The sequence below is a fragment of the Magnolia sinica genome, chromosome 1, assembly GCF_029962835.1.
Source record: "Magnolia sinica isolate HGM2019 chromosome 1, MsV1, whole genome shotgun sequence".
NCBI classification, from domain to species: Eukaryota; Viridiplantae; Streptophyta; class Magnoliopsida; order Magnoliales; family Magnoliaceae; genus Magnolia; species Magnolia sinica.
The window spans coordinates 96,908,902-96,926,265 of record NC_080573.1 but is presented as its reverse complement, the minus strand read 5'-3'; the positions used below and the strand labels follow the sequence as shown (position 1 = coordinate 96,926,265).

The window sequence follows — 17,364 nt, the reverse complement described above, 5'->3', positions numbered from 1 at the left end:
GTGCACATTGGTTAGCATGCATTCATCTACTTATTATATTAATCATCAATCAGCACTGAATAACACACATTCATCCACGCATAACCAATAATAACTAGCACTGGTTAGCATGCATCTGTTTATGCACTACACAATCATAAATCGACACTAATTATCATGTATTGGGTCATACATTACCCAAATCAATAATCATCATTGGTTAGCATGCATCTGTCTATGCATTACGCATTCATAAATCAACACAAATTATCATGCATTGGCCCATACATTACCCAATCAATAATCGGCATTGGTTAGCATGCATTCGTCTACGCACTACAAGTTCACAAATTGACACAAACTATCATGCATTCATCTATTCACTACATAAACCATTAATTATGGCATGAATTTGATAATTGACAACTTAAAGGTAATGGTCCGCGCCTTGGGGTAGTGCATCGGGTTTCGGGCTTGCTCCTAAGGCTAGAAATTTGGGGGAAAACGATTCCTGCGTTAAATTCAAAGGAATTGGTTGAGAATCATTCAATTAATCCTAGAAAACTTAAGTTGGAAAGCATGGTTCGTTTCTTACCTCTCAATCGAGAGTGGGATGGATTTGATGGAGGAAAACCATTAGAGGCTACAGCTTAATCGAAGGAAATCCATTAAGAATGCTCGAAGATCTCTCTCTCTCTCTCTCTCTCTCTCTCTCTCTCTCTCTCTCTCCCTCTCCCCTTTGTAGCAATGAAAACTCATATGGAAGTGATAGGGTGTAAATGTGGGGTTATTTATAGTGCTAGAATGTGCACGAATAGCCCCGATGACCCTTTTTCCAATAAACTTGCCATGGGGGAGGTTTTTTATTTATAAGGTCCTTTCGAGGGCCCACTGGCTCATCCGTATTAGGGGAAAGGTGCCCCACTATAGGATCTATGGTTTATCAGAATCAAGCGGTAATCGAACACTTCAATCAACCGTGGGAACCCCACTTGCGATGGAAGGTCATCGATGATCGATCGGGGTCGCAGCTATACAGATATGTATGGAAAAATATCCTTAACTCACACATCAAGTTTAGTTGGAACCCAACGGTCAAGAAGTCGCAACTTCGCAAAAGAGCAAAGAACCCACTTCACTTAAAATTTAGGTTTCTGCTTAGGGCATTTGCACATCCCATGCACCCGGCCTTCGATCTAAGTTGAACGATTCTAGACACTATCCTAGCTCGACATTTGTGATGGACGTCAAACCTGGTAAGACGATCATTATTCTATAGTTTCGAGTCTAGTGGCTCACTAATGAGCAATCTAGAGCTTATTCAGATAATTAAGGCATTTTCAGGATGAATTGGGCAGCGAGATTTCTCATACACGATGACTGGTTTTGATGCAGGATAACTAACCACTTGCTCTAAAAGCTCGAACTGTTAGAGCATGGCGAATTAATCCCTTTATCTCATAACCCAGGCTCCACATCTCATGGGTTAGGACCTCAGTCGAACCCTCCTCGTGACCCCCAAATCACATGGGTACCGCCTCACACGGGCAGCCCACCCCGAGTGTGTCCCCACATCCCACAGGCTACCTCACTCGATCCCGATGTGAAATGCGCATTAATCACCCCTGGTGAGGAGTCTCGAACATGAGACCTCCCCCGTGGGCCCCGCCCACTCCGAGTGTGCCCCCGCATCCCACAGGCGACTCCACTCAAGCCCCGTGTGAAAATGCCTCTGCATTAATCACCTTTGGTGAGGAGTCTTGAACACGAGACCTCCCACTCTGATACCAATTTGATGCAGGACAACTAACCACTTGCTCTAAAAGCTCGAACTGTTAGAGCATGGCGAATTAATCCCTTTATCTCATAGCCCAGGCGCCACATCTCATGGATTAGGACATTAGCCGAACCCCCCTCGCGGGCCCCAAATCACATGGGTACCTCCTCACACGAGTTGCCCACCCCTAATGTGTCCCCGCATCCTACAGGCTACCCCACTCGAGCTCGGTGAGGAGCCTCGAACACGAGACCTCCCCAGTGGGCCCCGCCCACCCCGAGTGTGCCCCTGCATCCCACAGGCGACCTCACTCGAGCACGGTGTAAAAATGTCCCTACATTAGGTTTGGATTAGCTAAATTCATAATATGATACATATTTACAATTAGCGAAAACGATGATTCATCTCTAATCACTCTAATCAAGGACCATAATTCAAGCATACTCAAAGTTATCCGAATTAGTAAAACATACCAAAAAATAGAAAATATTAATTTAATTAAATAGGATGATTCATATTATGATTAGAAGCAATTCGTAAGAAGAAATTGAGTACAAAAACTCTAAGATGAAAAAGATATGTGCAGCATGTAGACAACGTGTTGTTGTAGAAATTTTCAATTTAAATACGTATATTTCATATAATATTTTTGGTACTTTTAGTCAATAGATTATTTTTATTATTTTTGTAGTATTTTATCATTAAGTATAATTTAGCCTCACCAAATTTCATATCATTTTGAGTTATAAGAAAATTCTAAAAATTCTGGGAGTACTAGTTGCCTGAAACCAATGATTTTGGTACTGTTTCCAAAATATCCTAAACTTAATATTTTTTAGTTTTTTAATTATTTATTTTTTTCATGAAACTAAACTCATCAAGCTTCAATCTAATTTTTGAATCACCTCAATCAGAGTTGTAGAAAAATATATATGAATTTTTGAAGTTAGTGCACTGAAATTGTCAAAATCAAAACATGCAAAATACTGCTGATAAGAGTTAATCAGTTGCACCGAGTCCCACTCGGTGCAACTGAACCCTGTTATCCAGATTTACTCGATTGCTCGATGTTTACTTGATGCAACCGAGCAGTGCTGCCCCAGTTGCCTCAGTTTGCTCCATGCAACTGAGTTTCACTCAGTGTAACCGAACCTTGTTATCCATATTCTTCAAAATTCTCAAATTTCTCTTAGTCGGGCGGTTTTGGCAGATCCAAGGTCACTCCTTTTGGCCCCAAACATGTGTGAATACACACATGGACATGCACTCAAGTCCATAAATCAAATGTACTGCCTAATGACGTTCAATTCCCAACTAGCAAAAATTTGAGGCATTACAATCTACCCCCCTTAAAAACAATTTCGTCACCAAAATTGGCTAAGGCTGTTATTAGGTTCATATTAACGAGTTCATTTGCAAATACACTGACCTCGACTATTGTGATTTAGCTTGTACCCATTATTGGTCCTATTTTTAATGATCCAATCTACATATATGACTTGACCTAGTTCTTAAATCCCAACTCTTTCCCTTCAATGAGTTCATTACTAATGTTCTAGGGACGATTCAGATCCTATTTAGTCATTTAACCTTATGTATAACCTGGATCAATTTCCTTCGATCCTGGGCCAGTGGGCTATGAGCCCACCATGTTTTTGTTGTGCCACCCTGATTGAATGGACGTATTTACCAATAACTAGATTGGATTCTTAATGCTTTGCCCCCTTTAAAACATTTTTACCATCAAGGCTCAAGAATTTATGCCTCCATTCGTACGTCGGAACAAGTTGTAATTCGAGACCTAACTTCTTAACTATCCGGTGCCCATTTGAGAAATTTCTTGGGACCAAAAATCCTTATTGGCTATCTTTAATACTTTCCAAGGTGAAGTAACAAATTTTCAGTTGTCAGTGGTCGGGCCAACACGGAAGGAATGTTGTGTAGTAAGTTTGAGTAGGATACATCGACCTTCTGCCTAGCCATGGTAGAATGTTCATCGTATCATTTCCTAATCTCGGTTGATCCAGACTTTTTGCCTGATCAGGGCATTGAGTTTGTTGGTAACTAACAGGATTTAGAATTTGATTCGAACCGCGAACACTTCACTTGTCTATAGTTTCTTCATTATGTGCTCCCAATTGTAGCACGTCCTTGGGGAAGCAGTTCTAAGGGACGTATTGATATGACCTAATGTTCAATTTGAGGGATGTCAAAGTTTCCACCAATCCTAAATAGTTTCTAAGTTTAAAAAGCCATCCTAAGAGTTATTAAAGAAGCCTATAAGTGTCAAGGGAATTCAACGAAGGAAGGGGGTCTCACCCCAACCTAATAAACCAAACCAACTAAGTCTATCTTCCAATTATCCTAGCATAATCGGTCACTTACATTCGTTTGCATAACCAATAGCCTAGTCCTAACTTAGGAGTAGCGCTAATCCAGTAGCTGTAATCCAAAGTCTACGCTCATACGTTGGATTATTTTAATTTCTAATACAAGCAGTTCTTATGGCGCTTGGGGTCAAAAGTTGTCCGATTGGAACCAGGCAATCCAAACTTCAATTTTCGAGCACTCGAGCATTTCACACATGACAATACTGATTAAGGTCGTCCTAGGGTTCAAAATTATAGATTTATGTTCAAAAGCATCACAACATCGAGAGATTTGATCCTATTGTTCATCATTTCTAATTTTGAGTTCATAATCATAGAAAACTAGGGAATTTGGTCCTATGGTTCATTATTCCTAATTTATTTGATTTCCTATACTGCTAGATTTTTCGAAATCTAGGAGTCCTAATTCTAGGTCAAAAAATCTAAATGCCCCAACATCCTATGATCATTATGGTTTGTATAATCGTCATTCGCAAGGTCCTGGTTATATCAGTACTCCACTCTGATACCACCTGTAACACCTCAAAAATCAATACCCGAGTACATAGACTCTAATCTCGAGTTTTCGGGTGTTAACCTAATAAAATGTACGTGTGACCTCGTTCATATTCACACTTATTTTACACACAAGCAATCAGAGTAGCGTAATTCAAATTATCGGATCCAAAGCGAGGTAGAGATAACAAAAATAAATAAATATAGAGCTGACAGTAAATATACAATTAAAATATGTTGTCCGCCTAAATGAGGATTATACAAGCCATAATATACATACCCAAAATGATTAAAGTGTAAATTTTTCGGTTTGGTCCAATCCTCTGAAACACAATGTCGGTGGTGCAAGCCACTTTAAGCTTACCCGTTTGAGATCTCGATAGTACCTGCATCGATAATATCACCTGGTTGATGTTTTAAAATACCGTCCTAGAGTGGGAGTGAGTGATCAACTCAGTGGTTCCATTAACTCTAAGTTACGTATGTTATCAATTCCACTAACACAAGTAATGATAAAGCAACTTAAACACCTAGTTCTTAAATGTTCTTATTAATGCACATACATGTTATCATGAGATGATGCATACCCTTACAATCCAACACTCCCTCATAAACAACTCCAACACCACATTCGCAAATGCCAATACTCCCTCAACACGTGACCACAACACCAAGTCACCACAACCTATGCTAATGCAATACTATTAATATTCATGTTAGCCGAGTATTTAATTAAATCCGTTCATCCAGCAAGATTGGAGAAGCTGAAACACCTTCATTTAATCAATGGCCTTATTCATATCACTTGGCCCAGGGCGGCTGAAGCAGCTCTGACCCTGCGATCCATGATTCAAATTTAGATATCACCCATTTATCTCACAAATCAATTTTCCAAAGGTAATGCATGATATCCAAAGGTGTGAGGATCAACTTGGTATGGGTCGTCACCCAAACACCAAGTATGATCACTCAATTCTGATGTGCGGGCTTGTCACATTAAAACTAAATAACCACAAGGAAAAGGGTTCATCACCCAAACATCGTTCATGCCCGGGTCATTTGAACGGTGCTCTGGCACAGAACCATTGGCCAAGTAATTTGATAGGGGTCATTTGAACAATGATATATCACCTCCATTAGTTCTCGTTTGTCACTATGGGGAGGCCCGTCACCCCAGCATAGGATGACAGCACGAACACAATGTCCATACCACCATGCCCGGCTCCCGAAACTTGAGAATCGTATCCTAATAGTTATTAGTAGGCCTTTTTAGGGTATGGGGCAATCCAAATTCAGGCAGGCATGATCATACATGGTAGACACATATGGTTGGTCGGCTATTAGGCTAATTCGGTTGACTCGAACTAACTCCGGTATAACTGGCATTGGGTGCAAGCATCTCGTGTACTCCGATTACTACCGGTTATCCGCGTTCGGCCCAAATCAATTGGACTAGTCTGGGGCGCCCAACCCCATCGGGACCGCCCTCGTGGATTCGTGGTTTGCCAGCCAACTCGACTACACAGGTAATCTCAATCAGTCAATCACACGAATAAATTGACTACCGTGACTATAAGGAGAGATATAAACAGTAAATTAGAAAATTCTACATTATAGTGCATTTCATCGAACATGTAGGTGACATTACACTAAGATAGCATTTCATGAAAAGTAGGCGGCCATATAAGTGCGCACTGGTTGGCATGCATTCATCTACTCATTATATCAATCATCAATTGGCATTAAATAACACATTCATCCACGTGCAGCCAATAGTAACTAGCACTGGTTAGCATGCATCCGTCTATGCACTACATAATCATAAATCGACACTAATTATCATGCATTGGCCCATACAGTACCCAATCAATAATCGGCACTGGTTAGCATGCATTCATCTACGCACTACAAGTTCACAAATCGATACAAACTATCATGCATTCATCTATTCACTGCATAAACCATTAATTGTGGCATGAGTTTGATAATTGGCAACCTAAAGGTAATGGTCCGCAACTTGGGATAGTGCGTCTGGTTTCAGGCTTGCTCCTAGGGCTAGAAATTTGGAGGGAAACGATTCCTACACTAAATTCAAAGGAATTAGTTGAGAATCATGTCATTAATCCTAGAAAACTTAAGTTGTGAAGCATGGTTCGTTTCTTACCTCTCAATCAAGAGTGGGATGGATTTGGCAGAGGAGAACGATTGAGGCTATCACTTGATCAAAGAAAATCCATCAGGAATGCTCTAGGATCTCTCTCATCCTCTCTCTCTCTCTCTCTCTCTCTCTCTCTCTCTCTCTCTCTCTTTCTCTCTTTTTCCCTCTCCCCTTCGTTGCAATGAAAATTCATATGGGAGTGAGAGAGTGCAATGGGGGGCTATTTATAGTGCTAGAATATGCACAAATAGCCCCAGTGACCCTTTTTCCAATAAACTTGCCCTGAGGGAGGTTGTTTTTTATTTATAGGGTCCTTTTAGGCACTCACTTCCTCATCCATGTCAGGGGAAAGGTTCCTCACTAAGGATTTATGGTTTGTCAGAATCAAGCGATAATCAAACACTTCAATCAACCATGGGGACCCCACTTGCGATTAACGGTCATCAATGATCGATCGAGGCTGGGGCTATACGAGTATGTGTGGGAAAATATCCTTAACTCACACATCTAGTTTGGTTTGAACCCAACGGTCAAAAAGTCACAACTTCGTAAAAGAGTAGAGAGCTCAATTCACTTAAATTTCAGGTTTCTCCCTGGTGCATTTGTTCATCCCATACACCCAGCCTTCGGTCCAAGTTGAGCGATTCTAGACACTATCCTCGCTCGACATCCGTGATGGACTTCAAGCCCAATAAGACAATCATTATTTTATAGTTCCGAGTCTAGTGGCCTACTAATGAGCAGTCTAGATCTCATTCGGATAATCAGGGCATTTTCGGGACGAATTAGGCAACGAGATTTCTCATACACGATGACTGGGGTTTGGATTAGCTAAATTCATAGTCTAACATATTTGCAATTAGCGAAAATGGTGATTCGGCTCTAATCACTCTAATCAAGGACTATAATTCAACTATATTCAAAGCTATCCGAATTAGTAAAACATACTGAAAAAATAGAAAATATTAATTTAATTAAATAGGATGATTCCTAGTATGATTAGAAGCAATTCCTAAGAAGACATCAACATAAAAACTCTAAGATGAAAAAACTTTATGATTAATGATAACATTGTAGAAATTTTCAGTTTTAATGTGTATATATCATATAATTTTTTGGTACTTTTAGTTAATAGATTATTTTAATTATTTTTTTAATAGTTCATGATCAAGTACACTTTGGTGCTACCAAATTTCATCTCGTTTTGAATTATAGGAAATTTCTAAACATTCTAGGAGTACTAGCTGCCAGAAACCAATGATTTTGGTACAGTTTCCAAAACATCTAAAACTTAATATACTTTAAAGTTTTTTTTTCATAAAACTAGACTCATGAAGCTTCAATCTGGCTTTTGAATCACCTCAATCGAAATTGTAGAAAAATAAATATGAATTTTTGAAGTCAGTGCACTGAAACTATCAAAATCTGAACGTGCAGAATATTGTTGAACAGAGTTACTCCCACTCAGTGCAACCAAACCCTATTATCCAGATTTGCTCAGTTGCTCAATGTTTACTTGGTGTTGCCCTAGATGCCTCAGTTTGCTCAGTGCAACCGAACCTTACTATCCATATTCATCAAAATTCTCAAATTTCGCTTAGTCGAGCAATTTTGTTGGATCCAAGGTCACTCCTTTTGGCCCCAAACATGTGTGAATACACACACGAACATGCACTTATGTCCAGAAATCAAATGTACTGCCCAATGGCGTCCAATTCCCAATAGGCAAAAATCCAGGGCGTTACACATTTCATTATCTTCTTGTGTTGCTTACCGGGGTTCTACATGTATTTGCTAATAATATCCATCACATGTGAAATATCCAGTCTCGTACAGATCATGGCATACATCAAGCTACCAAGCACACTCGAATAAAGCACATGAGACATAACCTTCTTTTCTTCATCTGTTTTACGAAGTTACTCAGAAAAAAGCAAAAAATTAACTACATGGGGAACGCTAACCAACTTTGCCTTGTCCATCTTAAACTTCACAAATACCTTCTGAAGGTATTCAACTTCAGATAACCATAGCATACTCCTCATCCTATCTTTGCATATGTCAATGTTGAAAACCCTCTTTGTAGCCCCCTATTGAGGGTCAAATATTGCATATTAGACCCAGTTATTACTTGGTTTTACATACATGATAATGCTTAATGTTATATTTTAATCATGTTTTTGTTACAAGGTGAATTTAAGAGCTTGGATTGAAAAAGGTACTAAAAGCATGGATTTGATGCTCAAGAATCACCAAAGCAAGGGACGGATCTTAGTGGACCAAGATTAAAGAATTTACATGCCAAAAATCCGAGAAAATCAAGTGATTGGAGATAAACAAGCATGAAAATCGTCTTAAATGCAAGATCACTGGGTTCCCACCATCCGTTTGGCTCGAAACTTTATATTCGACCGGAGGATCATAAAGTAACCGTACACGTAAAATTTCAGCCATTGAATCCTTGTGGAAGTGGTCCAACGGACAGATCAGTCATAAATCGCCGATTTGGGGCCCACCTAATCTCTGGATATGCTTCAAACTTGGGCTCAACCCCTTGAATTGGATGGAAGGACAAATGGATGGTGCAAATTTTTGGAAAACATCACTGTGGAGCCCACATGAGTGGTGCAAGTGCACCACACAGGATCACTCATAATGCACCGGACACACCATCGGGTCAAACTCTGCTTGACCCGATGAATTTAGAAAGTGAGGAGAGAGAGCATCCAGCGAGCAGACGTCCGTCAGGCATGTTGTGGCCCACCTCAGTCACTCGGATGACTGATCCAAGCCGTCCATTCGATCCAGAGCATGGGACCGACCGTACCTATGGAGTCTAAGTACTACTATGCACGTGCACACACGATTTCCACTTCAAACGTCGGATGAACGGTGGTAAGATTTAATCCATTAGGCCGCACCAAACTAGAGCAAAAGTGGTCATTCCTGACTGAAATTTTGCCACGAATTCAATGGACGGAGTGGATTTCTCTGTTAACTCCGATCAGGGGCCTACCGAACACGTCAGTGCATGTACGTGTGTAAGAACGCGTCCGGGAAAATCGAAATTTCTAAGAAGTAGTGGCCCACGATCATCGATCATTTCGACGATCTAGACCATCCAAGTAGAACCCAGGCCCAAGAAGACCAAAGCCATGAAGCTAAATCGCAAGATGGGATGACCACCATCTCGAAAACTCAATCCACACGCAAATTGTTTGCATTTTTCTTGCGCACGCTGCTGTGCTCCGTAAAAAGCTTTCGCAGCCTTCTCCACCGACTTCCAGCCACCGCCCTTCATGCTGTATAAAAGGGAGAGAGAAAGAGAGAGAAGAATATCCAAAGACGTGGAGAAGCAGAGAGAGAGAGAGAGACGTGGAGACGGCCAGGCTTCCTTCCTTCTTCCTTCCTTTTCGGTTTTTCTTCTTTAATGCTTTCCTTTGAGACTTCGTTAATCATTCTTATAGTTGGCTAAACCTCTTAGCTAGGGCTAAGAGGTGAAGCTTGTAGTGTGATGGGATTGTTTCTATGCATTTGATTCATGTTTAATGAACTCTCTTTGATTATAGTTTGATTATAAGGAATGTTTTTAGTTTTTAATGGTTTATTGTGACTTAAATTACAATGGATCTGTGATAGCTCTGAGCATGTCCTTTCACTATTATGATTGTGAACTTGGGAACCCTGTTGTTCACCATCGTCTCATGAACATGGTCGAATGATGGAACCCTTCCTAACGTTCATAACTCTCTCAGATTGGTTGTGGATTAGTTAAATTCTGTTGTTTGTTTTATCTCATGGGCATGGTCTTGTGATGGAATTAATTCTAATTCTCATACCTCTCGTCTATTGAAAACTGGATCAAAGGATGTTCAAATTTAGATTTTAATGAATTATCTTCTAATTGGATGAAGATAGGACTCTGATTCCAGTTGTGTTCTTGAATTAAGCATAAATCTCCCTGATCTCTACAAGTGGATCCTTGGAAATCCTACTTTCCCACATTTGAATTTTACAAGTTTTAATTTAATATTTCACCATTATTCTCTTAAATTTTTCTGATTTAGATTACATCTTCTTCTAGTTTTAGCTCTAGTTACTTTCAGAATACGTACAAGGTTTAGTCCATGTGGATTTGACCTTGGTCTTACCGAGATTATTACTACATCGCAACCCTATACTTGGGGAGGTGAACACCCCCAAATCTTTTATCTCAAATGTCCTTGATTTTTTAGCCTTTAGTATGTTGATCTCAGACATGTTATGAAATAGACACAATGATCATACTCACTCCTGGTAAACCTCTAACTCATTATGAAAGGATCAAATTTCTTGTACTACTGCTTAGACGACTGTTTTAAGCTGTACAACGACCTCTTCAACCTACAAACCTTGTTCTCTGCTCCTTGTATTTCAAACCCTTCTGGTTACTTCATGTAAATATTGTCTTCCAATTCCCCTACAGGAAAGCAGTCTTCACAACCATTTGTTCCAAATTGAGATTATATTGGGCAATTAGTGCTAATACGAATCTGATAAATACTTGTTTCACCATAGGTGAGAATATCTAAGTGAAGTCGACACCTTCTCTCTGAGCATATCCCTTTGTTACGAACAATGCCTTGTACCTATCATGTTTCTTCTTAAAGATCCACTTGCACTCAATCGCTTTACAGCCGATAAGAAGCTCCAGTAGCTCTCACGTCTTATTCTCGTACAGGGAGTTTATCTTGTCATGAATTACTGTTTTCCACTTTTTGGCATCTACATCGTCAAGAGCCTTTTTAAAAAGTAGACAGATCTATCGCATCCGTGATAAGGGAAATGAAAATATTTGAGTCATTCATGTATCTTATCGGTAACCTACAATCCTTGAGCGAATTCCTTTTCACAAGTGGTTGCTCTACCTGCTCCTGTACCTCTATTTACATCTTAGTATCAACCTATGTCTCATCTCTGTTTATCTGAATGTCCATGACCAACTTTTCTACCTCATTGTTCTCACCCTTATGGAACAAATATTTTTCATCGAACCTGACGTCATGACTAAGGATGATTTTCGATGTGACCCGGTCGTATATCATGTACCCCTTCACGCCATTTTTGTAAATGACAAAGACATACTTTTTGCCCTTTGGTCTAGCTTATCTCTCTCAACTGATGATACGTGAGAGTAAGCATCACAACCAAATACTCGTAGTCCTGAGTAGTCTACCTATTAACCACTCCACACTTTCTTTAGAATTTTACAATCAATAGCCATAGAAGGAGACCAATTCACCAAGTAACAAGCTATGTCAACAACCTTGGTCTATATTTCCTTGTCCAACCAGCATTACTCATCACGCATCGAGACCTCTCTAAGAGAGTCAGATTCATCCGCTCTACACAATTCTACTCTAGTGTGTGGCGCATTGTGTTGTGCCTCACAATCCCTTCATTTTTACAAAACCGATTGATTCTCCAAAAGTGAATTCCCCATCGTTATCTATCATCAACACTTTCAACTTTTGCCCTGATTATTTTTTCATCATCGCCTTCTACTATTTGAAGTTAGTGAAAACCTCAAATTTATTTTTCATAAAATAGATCTACACCTTTCTGGAATAGTCGTCAATGAACATAACGAACCCTCACGACCCTTCATCAAAAACTACGAGTGAAGGCCCACATACATTATAATGCATGGAATCTAGAACTTCCGTAAAAACATATATTCCAAACTTAAAGATAATTTTAACCGTTCACTATATATATAATGCTCGCATATACTAAAATCAATGCTTTTAAAAACTAAAATTAAACAACGGTCAGAAAGTAGCTTCATACCTCGCTCGCTCATCTGGCCTAGGCGCACATGCCACATACGTGCAAACGTAGAATCCACTACATTTGCTGCAACTCCACCCGATGAAGTACTCCCAATCAATTTTAAAGGTAACCATTCCTCTGTGCTTTCATGACTATGAGTACCCCCTTTGAAACCTTAAGGACACGATCAAACTCAGTAAATTTATACCCTAGTGGCTCAAGTGCACCCAAAAATATTAGACTCTTACTTAACTTAAGAATGTGTCTCACATCAGTCAAGATACGCTCCATGCCATGAAACATCTTGATACGCACTGATCCAACACCAACCACATTACAGGCATTATCATTGCCCATAAACATTTGGCCATCATCACACTCACTGTAACTGGTGAACCAATCCTTATGAGGGGTCATGTGATATAAAGCCCCTTATCCAAAATTCATTCACTATTGAAATACTTAGATTTTGATGCGGTTAGTACGTCACTAACACTTGCCTCCTCACTGGATTTTGTAGTGTTTGACTCTTTGGAAGAATTTTCTAATTTCTCATTCCTATACTTAGAAGTCTGACAATCCTTATTCATGTGCCCTAACTTGCCACAATTCTAGCACTTCAAGTTTCATTTGCCCCTGCTCTTGGATTTGGGTCTCGATCGCAAAGATCCATTATCCTGCTCTAAATTTCTCTCCCTTATAACCAGTGCATTTGTAAAAACACCCACATCACCACTTCTCTTTCTCATTACCTGCGACTGAAGTGCTGAGATAATGGTCTTAACACTAATGATCGTCCTACTGGTGCACAAAGAGTCTTTCGAACGATTCATACAATTCTGTAAGAGATTTCAATAGAATATATTCTTAATCTTCATCTTTCATCGCCTCATTCAACGATCCTATTGAAGTTACTAATGTGGGCCTCAACATTAGTCCCCTCAGTCATCTTCAGATTGAACAACCGTAGTTTTAGATACAAACGATTTTCAAAAGACGTCTTTGTATAAATGTTCTCTAACTTCACACATGTATCCGCTGCAATCTTCTCTCTCATTACATTATAGAGGACATCATCCGTTAGATACAATTGGATTGAGATATTGACTTTTTAATCTAACTTGTTACATTTTTCTTCTTTCATAGTTTCCGGTCGCTTTCGAAGGAATGCTTTCTCCAATACTTACTGAACTAGGATGCCCTTCATTTTCACCTTCCATAGTTTAAAGTTAATTTTCTCAGGATACTTTTCTACATCGAACTTCATTTCAGATGTCATAGATACCTTGCTTTTAGATTCGTTTCACTTCCCAATGTTAGCTCTAATACCACTTGTTGGGACTCACAAAATCACACAGAGTAAAATCAAGCAAGGCAATCACAATTGCACAAACAAAATCCAACAGAAAACAATCAGAATTTATGTGGAAAAACTCTTTCGAAACAAAAAATCACAGTACAAAGCAAGAATGCACTATGAAAAACTAAGTTACAAGAGATGGAATCTTACTTATCAATACCCCAAGAGACAGCCACAATCTTTTCTTCTCTCCAAAACCTTTCAAACCCTTAAGCATGACTTGCATTAACCCTAATCCCGTTTACACTCTCTTATTTAAGAAAAAACGGAAATAGAATGAATATGCGCAAACTGCGCAACACACAGACCTGTCAAGTCGACTAGACAAAATCTTTCGACCCATTGGGTCAACCTATCGACTAACATTTTTGACCTATCAAAAACGCCAAAAAACTGTCCAAAGAATTTTGCCCGAATTTTGATTTAACTCGATATCTTTTGATCGATCCACCGGTCGAAAGCCCCTATTACAGCAGAGATTTAAGGCATCCGATTTTCAACAAGTAGCACCCATTAGAAAATGAAAAATCTCAAGAGTTTCAGTTTAAATTTGTGATGATATTTTCAAGTAGTATCCTTGTAAGTTAATAATAGTATAGTTTAAATCAGGCCTTTCACCTTTGAAATCAGTCCAATATATCAGACGGTTGATTTTCCATATGGCTTAGTCAGACTGATAAGAGAGGCTAGATGCAGAATCTCGTTGGCCCACCAATGATTTCGGATATAAAAGTAAAATAAAAAATAAAAAAAGGTTTTAGAATGAAAATATAAAAATGTTTTCATGTAATTCTATATTAGGTTTATAGAATTTTATACAATCGAAGGCACCAAAGTTCTCTTACATCATACATTATGGCTATGCTTGGCAGACTAGAAGGTAAGGTTGCGCTAATCACCGGCGGTGCAAGTGGCATTGGCGAGCAGACTGCAAGACTATTCAATCGTCATGGAGCCAAAGTCGTCATTGCCGACATCCAGGATGAACTGGGCCACTCTATCAGCAAAGAACTGGGCCCCACAGATACCTCCTTCATCCACTGCGACGTACGTGACGAGGCCCATGTCCAAAATGCTGTCGATAGTGCAATCGCCAAATTCGGGAAGCTCGACATCATGTTCAATAACGCGGGCATCATAGACATGACCAAACCAAGCATCTTTGAAAATGAAAAGGCCGACTTCGAGAGGGTCCTCAGCATCAATGTAACGGGCGCCTTCTTGGGCACAAAGCATGCAGCCCGAGTCATGGCCCCAGCCCGCCGCGGAAGCATAATCATAACAGCTAGTGTTGCTTCGGTCTCTGGTGGGATCACCACCCATGCTTACACATGCTCCAAACATGCGGTGGTGGGGCTCACAAAGAATGCTGCCGTTGAGCTCGGACGATATGGCATTCGTGTGAATTGTGTGTCACCATACGTGGTGGGGACACCATTAGCTAAGAACTTCTTCAAAATAGAAGATGCAGCTAGTGTCTACTCAAACCTTAAGGGGGTTGCGTTGAAGGCAGAAGACATTGCAGAAGCTGCCCTTTACTTGGGTAGTGATGAGTCAAGGTATGTGAGTGGGCACAACCTGGTAGTGGATGGAGGTTTCACCATCACTAATCCTGAGTTATCTATCTTCAATTAGAAAATCAGTACCATGAAAACAGTAGGCCCCACCATGAAGATCTCCCTTGTAAAAAAATCAGGCTGACCCACAAAGTAGGTGGATCACACTCGTTTGTGGAGTCAGATCATGGGTTGTCAATTTATTCCAACGGCGCACAGGCCTGATTTTTGTGATGGATGATCTTTTAGGAAGGCCCACCTTCTTTATGGTACTGATCTGATGTCGGTTTTTTCTTTGGCAGTTGATAAGTTGTGCTACTTAAATCTAAGTCTTCCAAACAGTGGATTGGATCCTGTTCTAGATGTGGTACGGGCTATAATAAGATTAATGGGCATTTCTATGCTGAATTTAAACCGTCGAATATTTTCAGTTTTACACTTTGCACTTGTAGAGTATCAATGGTTTTTTGGATAGGAGAGGGGATTCAAGGTGCAAGATCTGTCTCCATGGTCATGCGTGTGGTGAACCCACTTCGGACGTTCCTTCACCCAATAAGTGTGGTGGACCAAATTGATTTCTCAGGTAGGTTGGGCTCGCTGAGAGTCGGAACCCGGACATTCCCAACCATAGACACGGAAAAGGGCCAGAACATAAGGGGAAGAGATAGAGGTGGTTGGGATGGATAGGAAAGCAAGATGGTGAGATGGTTCCTGCTGCAGTGCAACGGGTGTTTGAAGAGGGATTTTCAATACTAGGACTGTCATTAGGCCACGCACAGGCTCTGAAAAATCATAACTCTCAATAGGGCTGGCCTGAAATTACAAAATCTGAGCCAAAGCAAACTCCATTCCTCCTTCCCCTCCGCTGCCATATGAGAGCCCTACTTGTCTGGATATCAATTGTAAACAATGCCGACCATTCATTTTCATAACCATTGATTGGATGGTGAGGATCATCCGATCAAATTGACCTTTAAGAAGGATGAAAAACAGACAACTTATTCACGCTATCCCATAAGATCAACGGTCCAAATCACTGATTGGACCTTCTCTAGACTAATAAATATTGGCAGTACATTGTTATAGCCATTGATCATATGGCTGGGATCATCCTTTCAAAAGGTTATTTTTAGGGATAAGAACCTGGGCCCCTACTCATGGCTTGTGGTGTGTGTTTGTGTGAGGGTGCTTAATGGTAAACTCACATGAGTTTCAACAATATGTGGTTAGTGTGGGTGTGTACGTATAAAAATAAATAAATAAAAAGTCAAACATCATGGCCGACTAAATAATTAATTAGACCTTTTTTAGTTTCATAAAATGCTCCTGATGACTAGCACCTAAAATGCACTAAAATGCGTACTTCACTGAAACTCCTTCAAGAAAGCCTTTCCTCTAAGCACATATCACCTAACGCTAAATTGCCTAAGTGCAAGTGCCTGTTTGTTAACGCTGAATTTTGACGCTGAATTTGGAAAATGTTCCGTATTTAGTAGTGTTTGCTAACGCAGCTTTAAGGGAGTCTAGCTCAATGGAAAATGAAGAATGCACTCTTTAATTATTAATTTTTAATTCAAAATTATCTTATGGGAAAAAGAATTTCTCATTTGCCTAATACACATCCCAACTTTTAACATGAGGTAACTCTCTGAGCCCGCCAGGTGCACGTGTTTCATCCATTCCATTCATCCATTTTTTAAGATCGTTTTAAAGCTTAATACCAAAAAAGAGAGGAATATAAATCTCAGGTGGACCAAACCACGGGAAAACAATAGTGATTGGATATCCACCATTAAAATTCTCCTAAGGCCCAATGTACTGTTTATTTGACATCCAAT

At 39.9% G+C, this 17,364-nt stretch overlaps 1 protein-coding gene across 1 annotated transcript in view; it reads left to right on the top strand.

Annotated features, from left to right (window-relative positions):
• The window catches only part of LOC131252064 (secoisolariciresinol dehydrogenase-like), a 33,870-nt gene extending 17,930 nt beyond the window's left edge, over window positions 1–15,940 (top strand). The window contains exon 2 of the mRNA XM_058252989.1: window positions 14,843–15,940. Within this exon, the coding sequence (XP_058108972.1) occupies window positions 14,843–15,605 (763 nt within the window). The 3' untranslated portion in view covers window positions 15,606–15,940. The remainder of the gene's footprint in view (window positions 1–14,842) is intronic.
• Window positions 15,941–17,364: the final 1,424 nt, after the last annotated feature.